The sequence below is a fragment of the Pristiophorus japonicus genome, chromosome 17 (assembly GCF_044704955.1).
Source record: "Pristiophorus japonicus isolate sPriJap1 chromosome 17, sPriJap1.hap1, whole genome shotgun sequence".
NCBI lineage: Eukaryota > Metazoa > Chordata > Chondrichthyes > Pristiophoridae > Pristiophorus > Pristiophorus japonicus.
The window spans coordinates 71484764-71506365 of record NC_091993.1 but is presented as its reverse complement, the minus strand read 5'-3'; the positions used below and the strand labels follow the sequence as shown (position 1 = coordinate 71506365).

The 21602-nt window shown below is 46.6% G+C and overlaps 1 protein-coding gene across 3 annotated transcripts in view; it reads right to left on the bottom strand.

Annotated features, from left to right (window-relative positions):
* Positions 1 to 1039: 1039 nt before the first annotated feature.
* LOC139227787 (sphingomyelin phosphodiesterase 2-like) overlaps positions 1040 to 21602 on the bottom strand; it is a 49897-nt gene continuing 29334 nt past the window's right edge. For 2 of the 3 annotated variants that reach the window (XM_070858835.1, XM_070858836.1), the window contains exons 6-11: positions 20386 to 20475; positions 19917 to 19999; positions 19697 to 19829; positions 13632 to 13736; positions 9219 to 9375; positions 1040 to 7412 (exon numbers count right to left, since the gene is read on the bottom strand). In XM_070858835.1, coding sequence (XP_070714936.1) covers positions 7066 to 7412; positions 9219 to 9375; positions 13632 to 13736; positions 19697 to 19829; positions 19917 to 19999; positions 20386 to 20475 — 915 coding nt within the window. In that variant the 3' untranslated portion in view covers positions 1040 to 7065. The remainder of the gene's footprint in view (positions 7413 to 9218; positions 9376 to 13631; positions 13737 to 19696; positions 19830 to 19916; positions 20000 to 20385; positions 20476 to 21602) is intronic. The other variant, XM_070858837.1, reaches the window with a different exon arrangement.

Sequence of the window (21602 nt, the reverse complement as noted above, 5' to 3'; positions counted from 1 at the left end):
GGTGGAGATAGACAGATTTTTGAGTGATAAGGGAGTAAAGGGTTATGGTGAACAGGCAGGGAAGTGGAGCCGAGTCCATGATCAGAACACCCATGATCTTATTGAATAGCAGAGCAGGCTCGAGGGGCCAAATGGCCTAAACTATTTCTTCTGCTCTTTGCATCAGATGCTGACAGACTTGCCGTGCATTTCTAGCATCTTGTATTTGTGTCAGATTTCCAGCATTCACCATTCTCATCATTTAGACTCAGCAGTTTATTGGAAGTCAACACAAGTTGGGCATCAGGAAATTCCAGTTGTGACCTCACCTCCGTGATAATCTTTTCAGATTGGTTCTTGCAGGTTGACTGGACTCAAATGGCAATTCCCTTTATGGAAGTAATGATACAGCGAGAGGCTTGAAGGAGTTTACAAATACCACAAATGGAGAAACTGCTCGGGGGGGGGGGGTTAAGTGAGCTGAACCAGACAGAGCACAAAAAATTCCAGGTTTGATCTCGGTCATCTCAGCTGAGGCAGCAATAGGAACACTAGAACTGACCTCAGCATCCTGGGTTGGAGAGAGGGGAGGGGAGAAGCAGCCACGATTATCCCTCCTGATTCCCGTCTGGCAATTCTTGCTGGAAGTGCATGTGTGGATGGGGAGTGGAAGGACCAGATAGAGCTGAACAGTGATGCTTCCATTGCTAAATAGCCTGCTAGCACCAGTGAATATTGGGCCATTTAGGCAAGCTACTCAGAGTCAATGTGTACAGGAAAGGGAGGGGAGAAAAGCGGCAGAGAACATTTGCACAAAAGAGAAAAAAAATTAATGAAGTATCTTTCTTGAAGTCACTGTGTAAAGTGAGACTCCCATTGATTGATTTGCCAATTTACGTTAGTGTTTTATCACGAAGTGGCTGTGACGCAGACTACACAGGCCAGATACCCTACTGACAGGTTCAGCTTTTAGTCCCAGCCACTCAGACTCCAGACTCAAATCTGCTATTGTTTGGTTCAAATCAGCTGATTTCACGGGATTTAAAAGAGGAAAACACGGTTGAATTTTAAAGCTTTATTGTGTTCTTGCAAGCTGCAGAATAGTTTTATTACAGCAAATAAAATCAAAGTAAAACGCAGCTGTAACGAGATGGATCTGAAAGAGGTGAAGGAATGATTTTTTTTTTTACAGTAGTCTTCCTGAGATTAATAAGCATCTCCTAAATACTAGGCCCGCGCACATAATGCAAGTGAAATGGTTTCTCAATTTCAGGTTGCTGTACAGCACACAGGAACCTCTGGAGTCACTGCTACATTTTAAAGTGTTCCAGCACGAGCTAGGCTTTGTGAGTTCAGTAACGCTGTGCACCTAGTATATCTCTCATTAGAGAGATGAGGGTTCTCTTTTAGGAGAGAGCTGCTTTGTGTTCAGTCAGATAGGGAAAAACAATCCAATACTAGTTATCAGCCAGCTCTTCAGTTTAAGCCAAGGGCTTTGTTCCCCCGCACCGCCCTTCTTCTGAATACTGTATGGCAGACATGGTGGGTATAGGTTTGGGCAGACTCATCCAGTTCCTTATGGACACAGGACCAATGTTCAAAATTGTACCCAATCAGCCATTAAACTGGTTGCAATGGGCCAGAGAGGGCCTGTGTGGGAGATGAGAATGTCTCGCTGCTGCCGTAGGGAGTGTTCTGAGATTGAGGCACATTAATGGGGCAGGGTAGGGAGAGCATTACTCAGGTGGTCCTATGCCTGACCTGGGTCTGCTCGATGCAGACACTGAGTGCCCAAAATGGCAAGTGCTCCAGTCCCCAGCACCAACATTCTACACTTCGATGAGCATAGATACACCCCCCCTCCAAAAAAAGGCATTAAAAGGATATATATTTGTGGAGTTAAAGCCATACTCTTGGTCCTGTCATTACTTGAGAACTCTTGGAAGGCAAGGCTGATATGGGGCAGTGCAGGTGTACCTGATGGATGAGGGCCATGCCCGCCTCGAGTGTGATGGATTGGGGCTGAGCGAGGAAGCAGTCAAGCCAGTAGTTACGGAACCACAGGTACAATGGTGCCCCGTGTTGCAGTGCTTTACGGCCAAGGCATTGGGGAAACAGCATCCTTTGGAAGGAGCCATGCATTGGATTGGACTGTTATACACCAGGAGTCCACATGCTATAAATAGATCAGCTCTGCAATACGACAGTCGCACAGTATTGTACAAGGAGTGCGTCCCACGGGCTGGGTGTTAAGCATGTTCGCCCACGACTAGCTGCTCCCACTCCATTCTGGTTCTCGGTTGTTTGACCGAAGCCTACCAGAGATTGCAATGCTGCAGGACACATTTCTACTCCTAGAGGTCTAGTGAGCCAGCCTGTGGCAGAAACTGTTCACTGCAACAGTTCAATATGCCTCAGGTTCCAGTAATTGAACAGAATTTCTCCAAATCCTGATTGGTGAGGAGTAGGATCCAGCCACAAGACCTGCTGACATTTTCAACAACTGCTTCTTTGACCATCCATAATTTCATCCAATAAATTAAAAAGTACATATATACACACAGCAAATAATATTTGTTTCAAGCAACTGATCACATGATCCAACATAAAGTTCATCATCTTCAACATCAGAAAACTCTGCCACACACCAGAGGGGGCCACAGTCCATTAACAATAACATTCACTCTGATGCTATAGATTTTTTTTCATCATGAACAGGCAACCTAATTAACAATTAACTTCCATTTGTTGATTGGTTCAATGGCACTCTGAATCTCGACACGGATAATATTTATACCGTTATGATGAGGGAAGATGGCTCTCGGTGCTGGGCAGTGCTTAGAGTTGTCAACCTTCCAGCATTGCCCTGGAGTGTCCAGGAATTAAAGATTATTCTCCTGGACACGGCTGCGAGCAAATCTGGAACAAAACCACAGGGGCATAAAACCATTGTTATTTATAAAAAATATCTGAGATGGGGATAAAGGCGGTTTTTACTGACAGCCATCACCTCTCCAATGGGATAGTGAAGCGTCCATTCCCCTTCTATTGGCCGAAGGGGTTGTGCTGTGAGGATGACCAATAGCCGAAGTGTGGGGGCGGGGCAGCTCCAGGCAAGAATTCATGTGATGACATCTCCAGGAATACGTCCAACCAGACTTGGCAACCCTAGCAGCGCCATGTGTTTTGTGAATAGCCAACGGGCTCAGAGTGGCACAGTGCGTTGGGTCATTGTCCACCCATCTGAGGCTGTGAGTCCCATGCCCATGAAAAGAAAATCAGTTCAAAATATGGTCTACAATGACTGTCCCACGCAATCACAATTAGGGGCAATACACTGGCTTTTGGGACCAAATCTGGGTTATAATTCAGACTGGATGCGGGGAGGATGTTTCCCCTGGCTGGGAAGTCTGGAACAAGGGGTCACAGTCTCAGGATACGGGGTGGGAAATTTAGGACCGAGATGAGGAGAAATGTTTTCACTCAGAGGGTGGTGAACCTGTGGAATTCTCCACCACAGAAGGCTGTGGAGGCCAAGTCACTGAATATATTTAAGAGGGGGATAGATAGATTTCTAGAAACAAAAGGCATCAAGGGATATGGGGAGAAAGCAGGAATATGGTGTTGAGAGAGAGGATCAGCCATGATCATATTGAATGGCATTGCAGACTCGAAGGGCCGAATGGCCTACTACTGCTCCTATTTTCTATATTTCTATCACCCAGTTTGAGAGTGAAAGATTATGTTCTTACTGGAGTCGCAAAATGGCCATTTTTAAAAAGAGGTCAAGGCCACAGCAAGTCAACCCAGCCTGGTTCTGCTCAGCCCGAGATTACTGCACTTCAAAAAGCACTACATTGGCTGTAAACCACTTTGGTATGTCCCAAGGTCACCAAAGGCGTTATAGAAATGCAAGTCTTTCTTTCTTCATCTCCCCCAAAGCTTCAACCCAACCAAAAAGCCAATCCAAAGAGTTTTTAATGGACTGTTGTAACAGTGGTCCAAATAATTATCGTGCTACAAGCCACCTTTTGCTTTTGAACTAAAAGTGGAAAGAAGGGATGAACTGATTGAGAACCCAACTCAGTAGTCGACAACACAAACTGCATTGGTTCTTCCTCTCAACAGTGCAGTAATGTGGGGAAAATGGGAGATCATCAACCAGCTAACTGCAGTATTATTTCCAGACTATCCAACTGAAAAACAGCTGGTGACCAATATTCCCTCTAATTTTTTGCACACCCCATTCACATTTTGCACATGCGCAGTTTTTACAATGCAATGGTGAGCTGCCTGCGCAGGACCTCACAGACCTTATGGCCGTGCAGCTTCGAGGACCATTGCTGACCCCAGGGGTAGGCCAGATATACAAACTTGCAGGTTCAAAGAAATAGTTCTGGTCAAACTTTGTACACTTTCTTCATTTCATTTCTAAAAACGCAGAGCACTCATTCAGTACTATTAAAGACTTAAATAGGAATGTCATCGATGGAGCTGGTTTCACAATGACCCACTCATTGGCTTGGTGAGCTATCAAGAGTTTTCTTGGTACAGCTCGTACTTTATGATGATTGATGTCAAAACAATTCAAATCATATTCAGACCCGTAACTTTGTACCACTCAAATTCCAAGAGTTTTTAGGAACAAGAAATTAGGCCAAATGATCTCATCTTGCTAGAATCAAAACATAGGAACAGGAGAAGGCCATTTCGCCCCACTGGTCCATTCAGCCCTTTAATTAGATCATGGCTACGATATTTTAACTCCATTTACCCGCCATGGCTCCATATCCCTTAATAGCCTTGCCTAACAAAAATCTATCAATCTCATTTTTGAAGTTTTCAATCGATCTCCAGTCCCAACAGCTTTTGGGGGAGGAAGAATTCCAGATTCCCACCACCCTTTATGTGAAGAAGTGCTTTCTAACATCATCCCTGAACAGCCTGCCTCTAATTTTAAGATTATGCTCCCTTGTTCTGGACTCCCACACCAAAGGAAATAGTTACTCTCTATATCCCCTATCAAATCCTTTAATCATCTTAAAACACCTCAGTTAGATCACTACTTAGTCATTCAGTCCATGGAGCCTGCAGGGACTCTGAAAAAGCTATCCGGTTACGGTTAGTCCTGTTTAGCTTTGCCCAGATAATCTATGATTAGAACGATTTGCTGGCTGTCAGAGCTGTGTGGCCTTTTTCCTGTACAAAGCCACATTTGGCATATTGCATGCTGTCACCTCATCTTCACAAGGATATTTGACTCTCATTGGAGAGAATTTGGAGAACAGGATCAATTTAAGAACAAAAGTTAGAAGTGTCTCGGAGATTGAAGAAAGTCAAGAGTGAACATGATTCAGATCTTTGAAATCCTGGATGTTGTGAATGATGTGAATGTAAATAGCACGTTTAACCCAAAAGGTGAGCGCAAAAATCAGACAACACAAACACAAAACTGGAAACTCAAGCGTGACTTGGGACAAGTATAGTTCCTTCCTTTCCAGAATAGATAACATGTGGAATAGGCTCTGAAGAAAAGCAGTTAACTCCACACCAACTAACGCATTTAAAAAAGGATATCCAAACATCTGCTTAAGAATGGAACGGAAGGCTATTCGGGCAAGAATAAACTTCAACACACCCTCAAAGGAACACAACGGTGCCAGTTCTGGTGAGACCATGTTTTGTGAGATGTAACAGTGATTAGAGTGATGGCCTATCAATTTCCTTCAATTACCTTTTGGGTCTGATATTTCAAGATTAGTCATTTTGAAGATTTACTTGTAGTTACTCACTGACCACTGAGGATTAAATAAAGAGTCCAAAATAGTGACAAACTATATATGGTCCATTGGAAGAAGCAGGATCAAGCTTCCTTACGTCTTTACATGCACGCGACATCTTTTCGAAAAAAGAGTTAAACTCTGGACCCTTGGTGTGGTGGGACCAGGAATGTTGCTTTCACACAGATAGAGCACTGCTAGATAATACCCCATGCATTGCAAGAAAATAAACTTTTGTGAATAAAATGATGTTCTCTTCTCATTCCCAATTCTGGGATAAATGCCATGACCCAAGCCTCAGAACATTGATTTCAGAATCGGGACGTTAGGCCTCTGTGCCGGCACTGTTGAAGTGGGCCAATAATCTAACTTCTAACATCTAGCCATGCAGGACTTGAACAAACCAAGCTTTTTTCCCCCCCCCAATTATTCTCAAGATGTGGGCATCGCTGGTAAGGCCAGCATTTATTGCCTATCCCTAGCTGGCCCGAGGTGGTGGCGAGCCTTCTTGTTGAAGCGTTGCAGTCTGCAAGTCCTTGTAACGATTTGATACAACTCAGTGGCTTGCTAAGCTACTTCACAGAACCTTAGAGAGTCAACAACGTTGCTGTGGGTCTGGAGTCACATATAGACCAGACCGGGTAAGGACGGCAGGTGTCCTTCCCTAAAAAGGACATTAGTGAACCAGATGGATTTTTCCGACAATCCGACAACTTGGTCACTTTTACTGATTTTTAAAAAAATACATAACTTAATCACTGCACTCCTTCTCCAGGAGGGTAAGCTTCTTCAGTTTCTGGCTCAGGTACATTTCAGGAAGAAATGGGTTAGTGGAGGCAGTGGGGAGGAGAGGGAGAATTTCCACCAGAGTCACGGACCTCCCAGCTACAGACTGAGTCTCGGGCACAAACCAGAGCTCAGGCACAGCTGATGTCTGCAGAATGAATTGTCTTCATGCTCTTGAAGGAAGAATAGCCAGATAAGGTGATGTAAAAATTGGGGGAGGGTGGAGGGGCAGCATGCAACCGTGAGGGCAGGGCAGCAGGAAATGTGAACCACATACACATTTCATCACGCTCCCACAGTGTGAAACAAACAAGTTGCCCCAAGCCCTGGCCTCCGTCCCCCATGGAACTGTACAGCCACCTGGAGTGTATTCAACAATATGAAGTCTCATGATTAACATGCAGGATTGAGATCACGCAATATCATTCAGAACTGCATTCACTATAGATTGTGCATGGGAGATTGATTATAACCTCCAGCTCCAATTCAATCTGCTCTGAAACCTGCCCATTGAGTCCCGTCAATGGCCTAATTGCTCCTGCAAAGCCTGAATGGCGTTCCTCATTTGGTCCTCTGTTCCCTGCAGCATCTTCACCTCAATGGTATGGAATACGTAGAGGATGCCGGCAAGGAGTGCCACGGCGAAGGCCACCATCCCCAGAATATAGAAGGACACCTTGGGGAACGAGTTCTCTGCCGTGGTGACGACGAGCGGTATGATCGCGATGACGACCTCGAGGAGCAGCAGGATGAAGCCCAGGATTGCCATCCTGCCAGAGGAGTAGCGCACCTTCTCTGCACCGTGAATGCCGACTTTCACCTCTGCCCGAGCCTCATTCAGAATGTCCACCAGCTGCGGGTCTGTCTCTGGAAAAATGATCGGACGGTTAGTACAGGCCCACGGGGCTGCAGAGGATACAAAGGAGCAGCGGCTCACACAAAACCGAGGGGCATTAACCACGAGTGGAACGGAATGCTTCGTGATGTGTAGAGGATGCAGATCGGCAACATACATTTATTTATATAGCACACTTGCTGTAGAAAAACATCCCAAAGTGTTACTGAGGTTTAATCAAAGGGAGCCAAGGGGAAGGATGACCAAAAGCTTGCTCAAGGAGATGGGCTTTAAGGAAGGTCTTAATAGGAGGAGAGGGAGGTGTTTAAGACGAAATACATGATCCAATTTACAAGCATGAGTCAGTAAAAGAATTTTCAACACATAAAACCTCGGTTAAATTGGTTCATTCAAATTTCGGCAGATTTCTAACAACCATGAACCCAAGGAAATACGAAACATCATTGGAAGAATGGAAACCCTGGTAAGACAAGAAATCTATCTTCCTTCACTTGTACATCCTCCTCAGTCTGGAGCAGTACACCAATGCAAGAGTCTCCTACATAGGAACCAGAACACTCACGGTCAGGATTGGCCTGGGGTTGCCGCTCGGTTATGCTGGGGTGTTCGGCGCAACTTATCCAAAATCGGCATAACCGGCGATATGTCCGTGATCTTCTGCGCGAGTTTAAAAAAAAGTGCCCTGAAGCAGACCCCGCCCATAAAACTGGCCCCACCCCAGGATGAATGAATCACCGTCAAGAGCTTCCGCTAATCCGACATCCCTTCTTGCATCTTCCCAGGATTCTTCTAATAATGCTTCCATTCCCTCCTTCCTTTTCCCACAGAACGTTCGCCCCATCTCTCCTGAAGATACTGACTCATGTTAGGGTGTGATTAGATGCCCTATGGTACCATTTTTAGACAGGGATCATCATCAGGCTATTCAACTTGGAGGTCATCACAAACAAGAGACCGACCCTGCCCTCATACACACGTTCAGGAAAGGGGAGCCCTGGGAAATCTTCTCCATCCTATCTCAAGGATACTGAGGCCAACATCAGTGCTCAAGCCGTCGCCACGGCTATGGCGGCTGAGCACAGACTGGATATTGAAACCGGGACCTTCCGGTGTCTGTCACTCAGTGATCAGTGCATTAACCAATGGAGCCTTTGGGGGAGCTGCTTTAAGTTACCACAACATCAGCTGACAAATAAGTGGCCCAAAGACACCAAAATGTACCAAGACTGTGAAACTCTCGCGCTTAAATGTACTTCAGACTCTGCAGTTAAGTGTCTATACTCCATGTTGGACCAATTATACCAAGCTTTTAATCAAATAAGAACACACAGAATTCACAACACAAACAGGCCATTTGGCCCAATAGGTCTGTGCCGGTGTTTATGCTCCACACGAGCCTCCTCCCACCTTACTTCATCGCACCCTATCAGCATATCCTGCTATTTCTTTCTCCCTCATGTGTTTATCTAGCTTCCCCTTAAATGCGTCTATGCTCTTCTACTCCTTATGGTAGCGAGTTCCACATTCGAACCAGTCTCTGGGTAAAGAAGTTTCACACGAATTCCTTATCGGACTTATTAGTGACTATCTTATATTTGTGACCCTTGGTTTTGGATTTCCCCACAAGTGGAAATGTCTACCATATCGAACCCCGACTCCCTGATCTCAATCAGGGCACCTCTCAGTCCTTTCTTTCCTGGAGAAGAGTGCCCCAGCCTGTTAAGGCTCAAAGCGAGCCCGTTAAGGTCTAAAAGACAATGGAAGCGCAATGAAGTGGGCACTGGCCTGGGTTCACATGAAGCACAGACGTGACTTACCTTCACCGTGCCTCATCCCATTGACTGCATTCCCGTCTTTCTGGACACACAATGTGGCGCACACAGCTTCGTGGTCGGAATATGGAATGTTTTTCCCAGGCGCTGTACCACTTGTAGTCGTTAGGTGCTCACACGCCACAGGGAATCCCCTCGACCCCTAGGATTTCCCAAACACACATCACTTTAATCGTTCCGACAGCTCCCCTTTCCAAATTCATTCCTCTCCCTTAAGACCACCCCCATCCTTTGTTTCGGAGACGTACTGTGGGATAGAAACATAGAAAATAGGTGCAGGAGTGGGCCATTCGGCTCTTCGAGCCTGTACCACCATTCACTATGATCATGGCTGATCATGCACTTCAGTATCCCATTCCTGCTTTCTCTCTATGTCCCTTGATCCCTTTAGCCGTAAGGGCCACATCTAACTCCCTTTTGAATATATCCAATGAACTGGCCTCAACAACTTTCTGTGGTAGAGAATTCCACATGCTCACAATTCTCTGAGTGAAGAAGTTTCTCATCTCAGTCCTAAATGGCTTATCCCTTATCCTTAGACTGGGACCCCTGGTTCTGGATTTTCCCAACATCGGGAAAATTCTTCCTGCATCTAACCTGTCCAATCCCGTCAGAATTTGATATGTTTCTATGAGATCCTCTCTCATTCTTCTAAATTCCACTGAATATAAGCCTAGTCGATCCAGTTTCTCCTCATATGTCAGTCCTGTCATCCCGGGAATCAGCCTGGTGAACCTTTGCTGCACTCCCTCAATAACAAGAATGTCCTTCCTCAGATTAGGAGACCAAAACTGTACACAATATTCAAGGTATGGCCCTGTACAACTGTAGTAAGACTTCCCTGCTCCTATACGCAAACCTCTCGTTATGAAGGCCAACATGCCATTTGCCTTCTTCACCGCTTGCTGTACCTGTATGCCAACTTTCAATGACTGATGTACCATGACACCCAAGGCTCGTTGCACCTCCCCTTTTCCTAATCTGTCACCATTCAGATAATATTCTGCCTTCCTGTTTTAACCACCAAAGTGGATAACCTCACACTTATCCACATTATACTGCAGCTGTCATGTATTTGCCCACTCACCTAACCTGTCCAAGTCACCCTGCAGCCTCTTAGCATCCTCCTCACAGCTCACACTGCCACCCAGCTTAGTGTCATCTGCAAACTTGGAGATATTACATTCAATTCCTTCGTCTAAATCATTAATGTATATTGTAAATAGCTGGGGTCCCAGCACTGAACCTTGCGGTACCCCACTAGTCACTGCCTGCCATTCTGAAAAGGACCCCGTTTATTCCTACTCTTTGCTTCCTGTCTGCCAACCAGTTCTCTATCCACGTCAGTACAGTACCCCCCTCTCTCCCCCTTGTCCACTCTACTAGTTACATCCTCAAAAAATGCTAGAAGATTGGTCAAGCATTATTTCCCTTTCATAAATCCATGCTGACTTGGACTGATCCTGCCACTACTTTCCAAATGCACTGCTATTACATCTTTAATAATTGATTTCAACATTTTCCCCACCACCGATGTCAGGCTGACCGGTCTATAATTCCCAGTTTTCTCTCTTCCTCCTTTTTTAAAAAGTGGGGTTACATTAGCTACCCTCCAGAACTGATCCAGAGTCTATAGAATGTTGGAAAATGACCACCAATGCATCCACTATTTCTAGGGTCACTTCCTTAAGTACTCTGGGACGCAGACCATCAGGCCCTGGGGATTTATCAGCCTTCAATCCCATCAATTTTCCTAACACAATTTGCTGGCTAATAAGGATTTCCTTTAGTTCCTCCTTCTCGCTAGACCCTCGGTTCCCTAGTGTTTCCGGAAGCTTATTTGTGTCTTCCTTCGTGAAGACAGAACCAAAGTATTTGTTCAATTGGTCTGCCATTTCTTTGTTCCCCACTATAAATTCACCTGATTCTGACTTTAAGGGACTCACATTTGTCTTCACTAATCTTTTTCTCTTCACCTATCTGTAGAAGCTTTTGCAGTCAGTTTTAATGTTCCCTGCAAGCTTACTCTCATATTCTATTTTCCCCCTCCTAATTAGAAACATAGAAAATAGGTGCAGGAGTAGGCCATTCGGCCCTTCGAGCCTGCACTGCCATTCAACAAGATCACGGCTGACCACCCACCCCAGCACCTCCCCCCCCCACACCCCCCCGACCCCCCCAGCCGCAACTCCCTCCCGAACACATCCAACGACCTGGCATCAACAACTCTCCGCAGCAGGGAACCCCACAGGCCAACAACTCCCCGAGTGAAGAAGTCTCTCCCAATCCCAGCCCCAAACAGCCCACCCCCCCTTCCCAAGAGCAGCCACCCAACACCAGGAACACTCCCCCCACACCCAACCCGCCCCATCCCATCAGAATCCTTCCCAAATGCCGAACACCCCCGGATGTCGAGCCCCCAGCCCCAGCCACCCTGGAGCCACGTCCCCGCGATGCCAACCACACCACATCCACCAACCGCCACCCGCGCAGTCAACCCGTCCACCCCACTCTGAACACTCCCCGCACCGAGGCACAGAGCCCCCCAGGCCCGCCCCTCCAGACCTTCGCTGCAATGTGGCCCCTCCTGTCCCCCGCCCTGGGTTTCTCCGACCCCACCTCCACCACTCTCCCCTCCATCCCCCGCTCCCGTCTCCCCTCAACCTCCCCGCACAGGCTCCCATCTTGGGGGCGGTAACCTTCTGGGGCAGGGAATTTTAGCCACCAGAGTGGAAGTCCTGCTCCCGCCGCAGAATTGGCCTTACCACCCCTCAATGGAAGCGGAGTGCAATTTCCCACACTCCACTTCCTTTGGGGGCAGTTACCGGGGCACGACTGGATGCTCCTGTGACAGTTGGAACTGGTGCTCTCCACTCTCTCTCCTGCGACATTTGGAACTGGTGCTCTCCACTCTCTGTCCTGTGACAATTAAAACCTTTATCCTCCTCTGCTGAATTCTAAATTTCTCCCAGTCCTCAGGTTTGCTGCTTTTTTTGGCAAATTTATATGCCTTTTCCTTGGATTTAACACTATCCCTAATTTCCCTTGTAAGCCACGGTTGAGCCACCTTCTCCGTTTTATTTTTACGCCAGACAGGGATGTACAATTATTGAAGTTCATCCATGTGATCTTTAAATGTTTGCCATTGCCTATTCACCGTCAACCCTTTAAGTATCATTCGCCAGTCTATCCTAGCCAATTCACGTCTCATACCGTCAAAGTTACCTTTCTTTAAGTTCAGGACTCTAATCTCTGAATTAACTGTGTCACTCTCCATCTTAATGAAGAATTCTACCATATTATGGTCACTCTTTCCTAAGGGGCCTCGCACAACAAGATTGCTAATTAATCCTCTCTCATTACACAACACCCAGTCTCGGATGGCCAGCCTCTAGTTGGTTGCTCAAGATAATGGTCTAGAAAACCATCCCTTATACACTCCAGGAAATCCTCCACCACCGTATTGCTATCAGTTTGTAGATTAAAGTCACCCATGATAACTGCTGTACCTTTATTGCACGCATCCCTAATTTCCTGTTTGATGCCATCCCCAACCTCACTATGACTGTTTGGTAGTCTGTGCACAACTCCCACTCAGATTTTCTGCCCTTTGGTGTACCGCAGCTCTATCCATACAGATTCCACCTCATCCACGCGAATGTCCTTCCCTACTATTGCGTTAATCTCCTCTTTAACCAGCAACGCTGCCCCACCTCCTTTTCCTTTGTCTATCTTTCCTGAATATTGAATACCCTTGGATGTTGAGTTCCTAGCCCTGGTCACCCTGGAGTCATGTCTCCGTAATCCCAATTACATCTTATTGGTTAACAGCTATCTGCGCAGTTAATTCATCCATCTTATTACAAATGCTCTTCGCATTGAAACACAGAGCCTTCAGGCTTGTTTTTTTAACACTCTTTAAGAATTATGTAATGTGGCCCTTTTTGATTTTTGCCTTTGATTTTTCTGCCCTCCACTTCTACTTTTCTCCTTTATACCTTTTGCTTCTGATCCCATTTTATTTCCCTCTGCCTCCCTGCATAGATTCCCATCCCCCTGCCTTTTTAGTTTAAACCCTCCCCAACAGCACTTGCAAACACTCCCCCTAGGACATCGCTTCCGGTCCTGCCCAGGTGCAGACCGTCCAGTTTGTACTGGTCCCACCTCCCCCAGAACCGGTTCCAATGTCCCAGGAATTTGAATCCCTCCCCCTTGCACCATTCCTCAAGCCATGTAATCATTTTAACTATCCTGCTATTTCTACTCTGACTACTGCATGGCACTGGTAGCAATCCTGAGATTATTACTTTTGAGGTCCTACTCCTAGCTCCCTAAATTCAGCTTGTAGGACTTCATCCCGCTTTTTGTCTATATCGTTGGTACCTATATGCCCCTTACCTTGTAGAGAACGTAGTCAATGCGAATGCCTGAAGGGAATGATTGCGAGTCAGTGACTGAGGCAAAGCAATTCTGAGACAGCAGAGTACACCCGCCTTCACAGCCCTGTGGGAAACACAATGCAGTTACAGTGGGAAATCCTTAAAGGGACCCCTAACCATGCTGAGTAAATCCATCCTTCAACCCCACTGCTTCCAGTATAGTTGATGCCCTCAGCGTCCCTTTAAAAATAGTACCAGCAACTAAAATGACCTACCGTGTTTCCCTGTCTTTCTTAAATATTTGCGTTTCAACAGCAAACCTCTGATGAGAGCAAAGGGACCACAAGTGGCCTCAATATCTCTTGGCTGGGAGAAGAAAGCAAGATAGGCCAGGGCTCCGGCTCCCAATTGCTATCCGGCAACCCCTGCTGGAAGGGCCATTGCCTGGACACTGAATAAAGGGGCAGCATCAGGCTTGGCCACGATGCCTCATGTGGCTGACCAGCCGGCTGACACACTCTTTAGGCTGAAACATCAGGGAAGGAGCGAGGAAAAGTGAAAGATCTGGGAGGAACTGCAACCATCAATTATATTGCTATAAGTAAACTGGAACGCAGGAGTTACTGAACCCGACAGAAGGAAGGGGTTGTTATCATTAGCAGAAGTACAAAGTCATCAATTTGGCAGCACATAAACTGTGTGTGTTGGTTTAGCTTCGTCAGACTGCTCACGCTCAGCCAAGATCCAGTAGAAATCTCATCGCCAGTCACCACTTTAAAGAAAAACATTCAAAGAGGAAGAAACAATGGAACGGTTAATCGGCATTCAAGTTACTTTAAAATGGGGCCTCAACGGCTATGCTTAGGATCCAGTAGAAAATACGGAATGAAACAGGATCAACGAGGCGTCCCCTTTAACTGCGTGTTCCCATTATCAAGCTGTCCTTCAGCCCACATGTACTGCAAGATCAGGGAAACCCGATCCACTTAGCAGGGCTGGCAGGCTCTGTGGGGAGAACAGTCAAGTTTACATTTTGGGTGGGAACCATGATCAAAATTGATTGATTGGACACACCCAAAAATGCCAACTCCTGTGTTCCCTGCACGGAAGTTGCCTGACCTGCTGAGCCTTTCCAGCATTCTCTTGTATTTGTTCGAGCATTTGCAGTAAAATTGTTTTTGGAATGGATTACAATATATTGTGCTGAAGATAGGGAACGTTTTGTTAATTCATCAGTGTACCCTGAAGATCACGTGACCTGTGCTGAGGTACTGCAGTGCGGTTGGCAATGAATGAATGGACTTTTCATCAATGAAGCATTAATCCCCATTAACTAGTCTTAATATTTTACATAAACGGATGCAATGGGTGGCTGCCAGTGAGCTGCTGGCAGTGATTCAATCTTGGGGTTCATCTGAGGAACGTCCCCTTGTGGATCGGGACACCTTTCAAACACGACTGACATACTGTTACATAATGGGTGGGCCTTCATCCATAGATTTAAATTCACAGCAAGGTCAGATCAACTAAACAGTCGCAGTAGCAGATTCATACAGATCGTAGGATGTCAACAGAGCAACTCGCATTTATATAGTCCCTTTAACAAAACTTCCCAAGGTGCTTAACAAGAGTGATATCAATAAAAACGTTTTTGACACCGAGGCACAGAATGACACATCAGGACAGGTGATCAAAAGCTTGGTCAAAGACGTAGGCTTTAATAAGCAGCTTAAAACGGAGGCGAAGTGGAGAGGGAGGGAATTCCAGGGCTTACAGCCTAGGTAGCTGAAAGCATGGCTGCCAATGATGGAGCGATTAAAATCGGGGGTGCGCAAGAGGCCAGAATTGGATAAGCACAGAGATTTCAAAGGCTTGTAGGGCTGGAGGATGCTACAGAAATAGGTAGAAGAGTCCATGGTAGGATTTGAAAAAAAGGATTAAGCTTTTAAAATGGAGGCGTTGTCTTGCCGGGATCCAATGTGGATCAGCGAGCACAGGGGGAGATGGGTGAGCGGAACTTGGTGCGAGGTAAGATACAGGCAACAGAGTTTTGGCTGAGCACAAGTTTAGGTAGGGTGGAAGAAGGGAGGCCGGCCAGGATGAAACATTCCAGGATCCAAAGGGACTCCCTTATTTGCTCACCGGAACGAGGGCATGTTAGCAACCCAAAGCTACAAACTACTCGAACAGCTCGGAGACTTCAATCTCCCCTTTGTCTCTCACTTCACCTTTTCCCTTGTTGCGGTCATGGGGGAGCTGCTATTTAGACTGGCTGTCGGCTGCTGGCTTCAGCAGGGATAACGGGCTCTCAGACCAAACACAAGAGGCCCGACTTTTGAGGCTGCCGCTGGAGGGCCACCTCCCCAGTGTTCAGCTTCCGACACAAGAGCTGCCTGCTCCGTGGCAGATCCATCGGCCCATTTCCCGGCCAGTGGGGAGTGTGATCGCCTTCAGCTGACTCCGTCAATATAAAAATGTCTTCCAATTTGCTACCCGACTAACACCCCGATTTATATTACATGTCTTTGAGGAAGGGGACACCAGCTCACAAGAGACGGGGTTAATCCCCCATCCCCAGAGGTACAGAGAACAGCAGAGAGAAAGAAAGAACTTGTATGTATACAGCACCTTCCATGACCACGGGATGTCGCAAAGCGCTTTACAGCCATTGAAGTACTTTTTGAAGTGTCGTCACTGTTGTAATGTAGGAAACGGGTGGCCAATTTGCGCACGGCAAGATCCCACAAACAGCATCACTTCAGTGTTGATGGTTAAGGGAATAATATTGGCCAGGACACAAGGGAAAACATCCCTGCTCTTCTTCAAAGTGGGCAGACAAGGCCTCGTTTTTACGTCTCATCTGAAAGTCGGCACCTCGACAGTGTAGCACTCCCTCAGTACGGCACTGGAGTGTCAGCTTAGATTATGCGCTCAAGTCTCTAGAGTGGGACTTGAACCCACAACCTTCTATCTCAGAGGCGAGAGTGCCACCCACTGAGCCACAGCTGACAAATGGCTGTCACTGGCCCTGCTTGCTGCCAGATCTGCCAGCAAGCACTCTTAATCCAATGTGCACAGATCAGCAACACGATTTACACATTACTGATCTATGGGGGTCACCCTTGACCAGAAACTTAACTGGTCCAGCCACATAAATAAAAGCCTTTCCACAAGACACAAGTCAGGAGTGTGATGGAATACTCTCCATTTGCCTGGATGAGTGCAGCTCCAACAACACAAGAAGCTTGACACCATCCAGGACAAAGCGGCCCATTTGATTGGCACCCCATCCACCACCTTAAACATTCACTCCCTCCACCATCGGCGCACCGTGGATGCAGTGTGTATCATCTACAAGATGCACTGCAGCAACTCGCCAAGGCTTCTTCAACAGCACCTCCCAAACTCGTGACCTCTACCATCTAGAAGGGCAAGGGCAGCAGGTGCATGGGAGCAACATCACCTCCAAGTTCACCAAGTTACACACCATCTTCACTTGGAAGTATATCACCGTTCCTTCATAGTCACTGGGTCAAAATCCTAACAACACTGTGGAGTACCTTTACCACACGGACTGCAGTGGTTCAAGAAGGCGGCTCACCACCACCTTCTCGAGGGCAATTAAGAGATGGGCAATAAATGCTGGCCTTACCTGCGACGCCCACATTCCATGAACAAATTGAAAGAAAACTTTGTACTCAGGGGCCAGTCCAGGCCAGAACGATGGTTGCAAATAGCATTTTGCATCAACCCGCTGACTTTATCAGGAGAATGGTGCATTACTGGACGTACAATTGTAATTCATGAGAAGGAAGATGACTTGGGCAAAGGTGGGAATGATGAGCGCTTCCGAACAAGAAATGCTGGAGGACGTTTAGCCTGTGGTGTGATTGGAATCGCTACAGAATGAAATGAATATATCTGCAGGGGTAGAGAACTGGAATGTGTGCAAAGAACCTGATCCAGACAGATCACAAGAAGGAATCCTCCTAATTAATTAATGAAGTATTGTAACTGCACCCACTCTTGTAACACTGCACCTGGCTGCCAGTCAAATCGCCGGTAATAAACCGTTGGTGATAAATTCCAGCGTGTAATGGGGAGCAGTTGCAGGGCAGCAAAAAACACAAAATACTGCGGATGCTGGAAGTCAAACAAAAACAGAAAATGCTGGAAACACTCGGCAAGTGTAAAGAAAGGAAACCAGTCGACATTTCAGGCATAACCTTTATCAGCACTCAAACATTGACATTTTGCCTTTCTTTGTACAGATGGTGTCAGACCTGCTGAATGTTTCCAGCATTTCCCAGTCACAGAGCAGCACTGTGTTTGAGACAATAAGCAGCTGTTGGATCTGCTGCCTGCAAAGAGCTATTTTACGCCGTCATCTGATGGTACAGGCAGGTAGTAAATAAATAAAAATAAACCAGTTCAGCCATCTGGCAGGGCGAATGACCACAAATAAATAATCCTCCATCACAACATCACAAAGTGCTGACCTCTACATACGGAACATTCTGCAGAACCTCCTCCCCATTCCCGAATCCAGGAAGCACTGCAGTAGGGGGAACAGTTCTCCCGACAGTAACAAAACGCTTTCGTGATAATGCCCCGTTTTCAAAAGTCACCGTAAAATCTTTCTGCCCCTCGAAATGTCACATCATTGACTGGCGGCCGACCAAGAATCTGCCTGGCTCCCAGGCTTCAGTCAGTGACATTCTGAGTCAGGACAGTTAGATGACAGAGGATTATAGAACGTGCCAGCCGTGGCTCAGTCCATACCATTCTCGCCTCGGAGTTAGAAGTTTGAGAGTTGAAATCCCACTCCAGGGATTTGAGCAAATAATCTAGGCCGACTCTGCCAGTGCAGTGGGAGCAAAGGAATAGATAGACTAAGTGAGTGGGCAAAAAATTTGGCGGATGGAATAGAACGTGGGAAAATGTGAGGTTATCCACTTTGGTAGGAAAAATAAAAAAGCAAATTATTATTTAAATGGGGAGAGATTACAAAATGCTGCAGTACAGGGGGATCTGGGGGTCCTTGTATATGAAACACAAAAAGTTAGCATGCAGGTACAGCAAGAAATTAGAAGGCAAATGAAATGTTGGCCTTTATTGCAAGTGGGATGGAGTATAAAAGTAGGGAAGTCCTGCTACAGGGCATTGGTGAGACCACACCTGGAGTACTGCGTACAGTTTTGGTCTCCTTATTTAAGGAGGGATATATTTGCATTAGTGGCAGTTCAGAGAAGGTTCACGAGGCCGATTCCTGAGATGAAGGGGTTGTCTTATGAAGAAAGGTTGAGTAGGTTCGGTCTGTACTCTAAATGAGAGTTTAGAAGAATGAGAGGTGATCTTATTGAAAGATTCTGAGGGGGCTTGACCAGGTAGATGCAGAGAGGATGTTTCTCCTCATGAGAGAATCTAGAACTAGGGGGCATAGTTTCAGAATAAGGGGTCACCCATTTAAAACTGAAATGAGGAGGAATTTCTTCTCTGAGGGTCATGAATCTTTGGAATTCTATACCCGAGAGAGCTGTGGAGGCTGGGTCATTGAATATATTTAAGGTGGAAATAGACAGATTTTTGAACAATAAGGGGGTCAAGGGTTATGGGGAGCGGGCAGGGAAGTGGAGTTGAGGCCAAGATCAGATGAACCATGATCTTATTGAATGGCGGAGCAGGCTCGAGGGGCCGTATGGCCTACTCCTGCTCCTGTTTCTTATGTTCTTATGTAGTGCTAAGGGAGTGCTGCATTGTCGGAGATCTTGTCTTTCAGATGAGATGTTAAACCAAGGCCTCGCCTCCCCTCTCAGGTGGATCTAAAAGATCCCACTGTTTCGAAGAAGCGAAGGGGAGTTCTCCCAATATTTATCCCTCAACCAACACCTAAAAACAGATGATCTGGTCATTCTCTCAGTCCTGTTTGTGGGCGCTTGCTGTGCATAAATGGCTGTTGCGTTTCCAACATTAAACAGTGACTACACTTGGGGAGGAAAAAAAAAATCGTCTGCAAAATGCTTTGAGCTGTCCTGAGGGCGTGCATTGCACCATCAGAGCCCAGAGTTTCTGACAAAAGCTTACCTCAAATTTTGCAGTCTCTAAGAATGAGTCCTTCATCCCGGTGCAGCACTGTAGCAGTCGGTTCCCCAGGTCACTGGGATGCATGTTCAAATCGCCACCCAGAATCGTTACATTGGCCGTTTTGCCTGTATGGCTGGCAAACAAAAAGGTCTAACATGTTGAAGGGGCTCATCGGGCTTTCTTGCAAGGATCGTCAGCGTGGCTTTTGCACACTTCTTACCGTATGAACTGTCCCAGCTCCCAGGCCTGCAGCAGACGGTGGGGGAGGTAATCGTCCTTTTCCCTGCAGTACTCAGCGTGAAGCTGCAGGAGAGGAGAGGAGAGCCAGGTTTGGTCCTGAAATCAGGCCATTCAGCTCGATGCCCGTGGCAACATTTCACATCCGGAAGCACAGCAAACGCCAAGGGCAAAACATTTGCAAACAAAAACTGTATTGGGAGGGATGATGTGAGCGTGCACATGGGGAGGGTGGTGGGGGAAGACATCGAGAGGGACGCAGACGGACAGACAAAGTAAATAATGATTGGGTTCAAGAGAGGCATGCCCGAGAACGCAAGGGAGGCACTTGTGTGACAAGCAGCGAGAATCAGAGACAGAGGGCCGTGATTTCATTCATGCAAGACACATCAAGCCAGAGCACTCATGCTGTTTATGTTCCCTTTCTCACTGTATTCTCCGCTGCCACTTACGTGGGTGACATAAACATGGACGACAACACCTTGTATGTGCAGAATAACCAAGCCAACAGATTTCCCGCCAAACCAGTCACCATGGTGAAACTAGAAGACAACAGGATTATGGGTTAACTTTGTGTCAGAGCCATGTTGTACTGTACAAATAATACGTTGTAACTACGCGGCACTGCAAACGCACGGACCGAAGCCAAGGCCCTGCTATGCCACGGGTTACAGAATTGCTTACACGTTGGCTAAAGCCCCAGTGCACACTCTGCAGTCAGAAATCCATAGTATCACAGAAATTTACAGCACAGGAGGAGGCCATTCTTCCCATCGTGTCCGCGCCGGCCTACAAAGAGCTATCCAACCTAATCCCACTTTCCAGCTCTTTGTCCGTAGCCTTGTAGGTTACGGCACTTCAAATGCATATCCAAGTAATTTTTAAATGCTATGAGAGTTTCCGCCTCTGCCACCCTTTCAGGCAACAAGTTCCAGACCCCCACCACCTTCTGGGTGAAGAAATGTTCTCTGCAAATCCCCTCTAAACCTCCTACCACTTACTTTAAATCTTTGTCCTCTGGTTATTAACCCCTCTGTTAAGGGGAATAGTTTCTTCCTACCGCTCTATCCAGGCCCCTCATAATTTTATACACCTCAATGAGATCTCCCTTCAGCCTCCTCTGATCCGAAGAAAACAACCCCAGCCTATCCAATCTTTCATCATAGCTAAAATTCTCCAGTCCAGGCAACATGCTTGTAAATCACCTCTGTACCCTCTCTAACACAATCACATCTTTCCTGTAATGTGGTGACCAGAACTGCACTCAGTACTCTACCTGTAGCCTAATTAGTGTTTTACATAGTTCAACCATAACCTCTCTGCTCTTATATTTTATGCCTCTGCTAATAAAGGCAAGTATCCCGTATGCCTTCTTAACCACCTTATCTACCTGGCTTGCTACTTTCAGGGATCTGTGGACATGCACTCCAAGGTCCCTTTGTTCCTCTACACTCATCGACCATTACTCTTTGCTGCCTGCTTCTGAGCCAATTTTGGATCCAACTTGCCATTTATTGTGTATTCCCTTGTCTTGTTAGCCCTCCTCAAATGCATTACCTCACACTTCTCTCGATTGAATTTCATTTGCCATTGTTCTGCCCACCTGACCAGTCCATTGATATCTTCCTGCAGTCTATAGCTTTCTTCTTCTTCATCAACCTCATGGCCA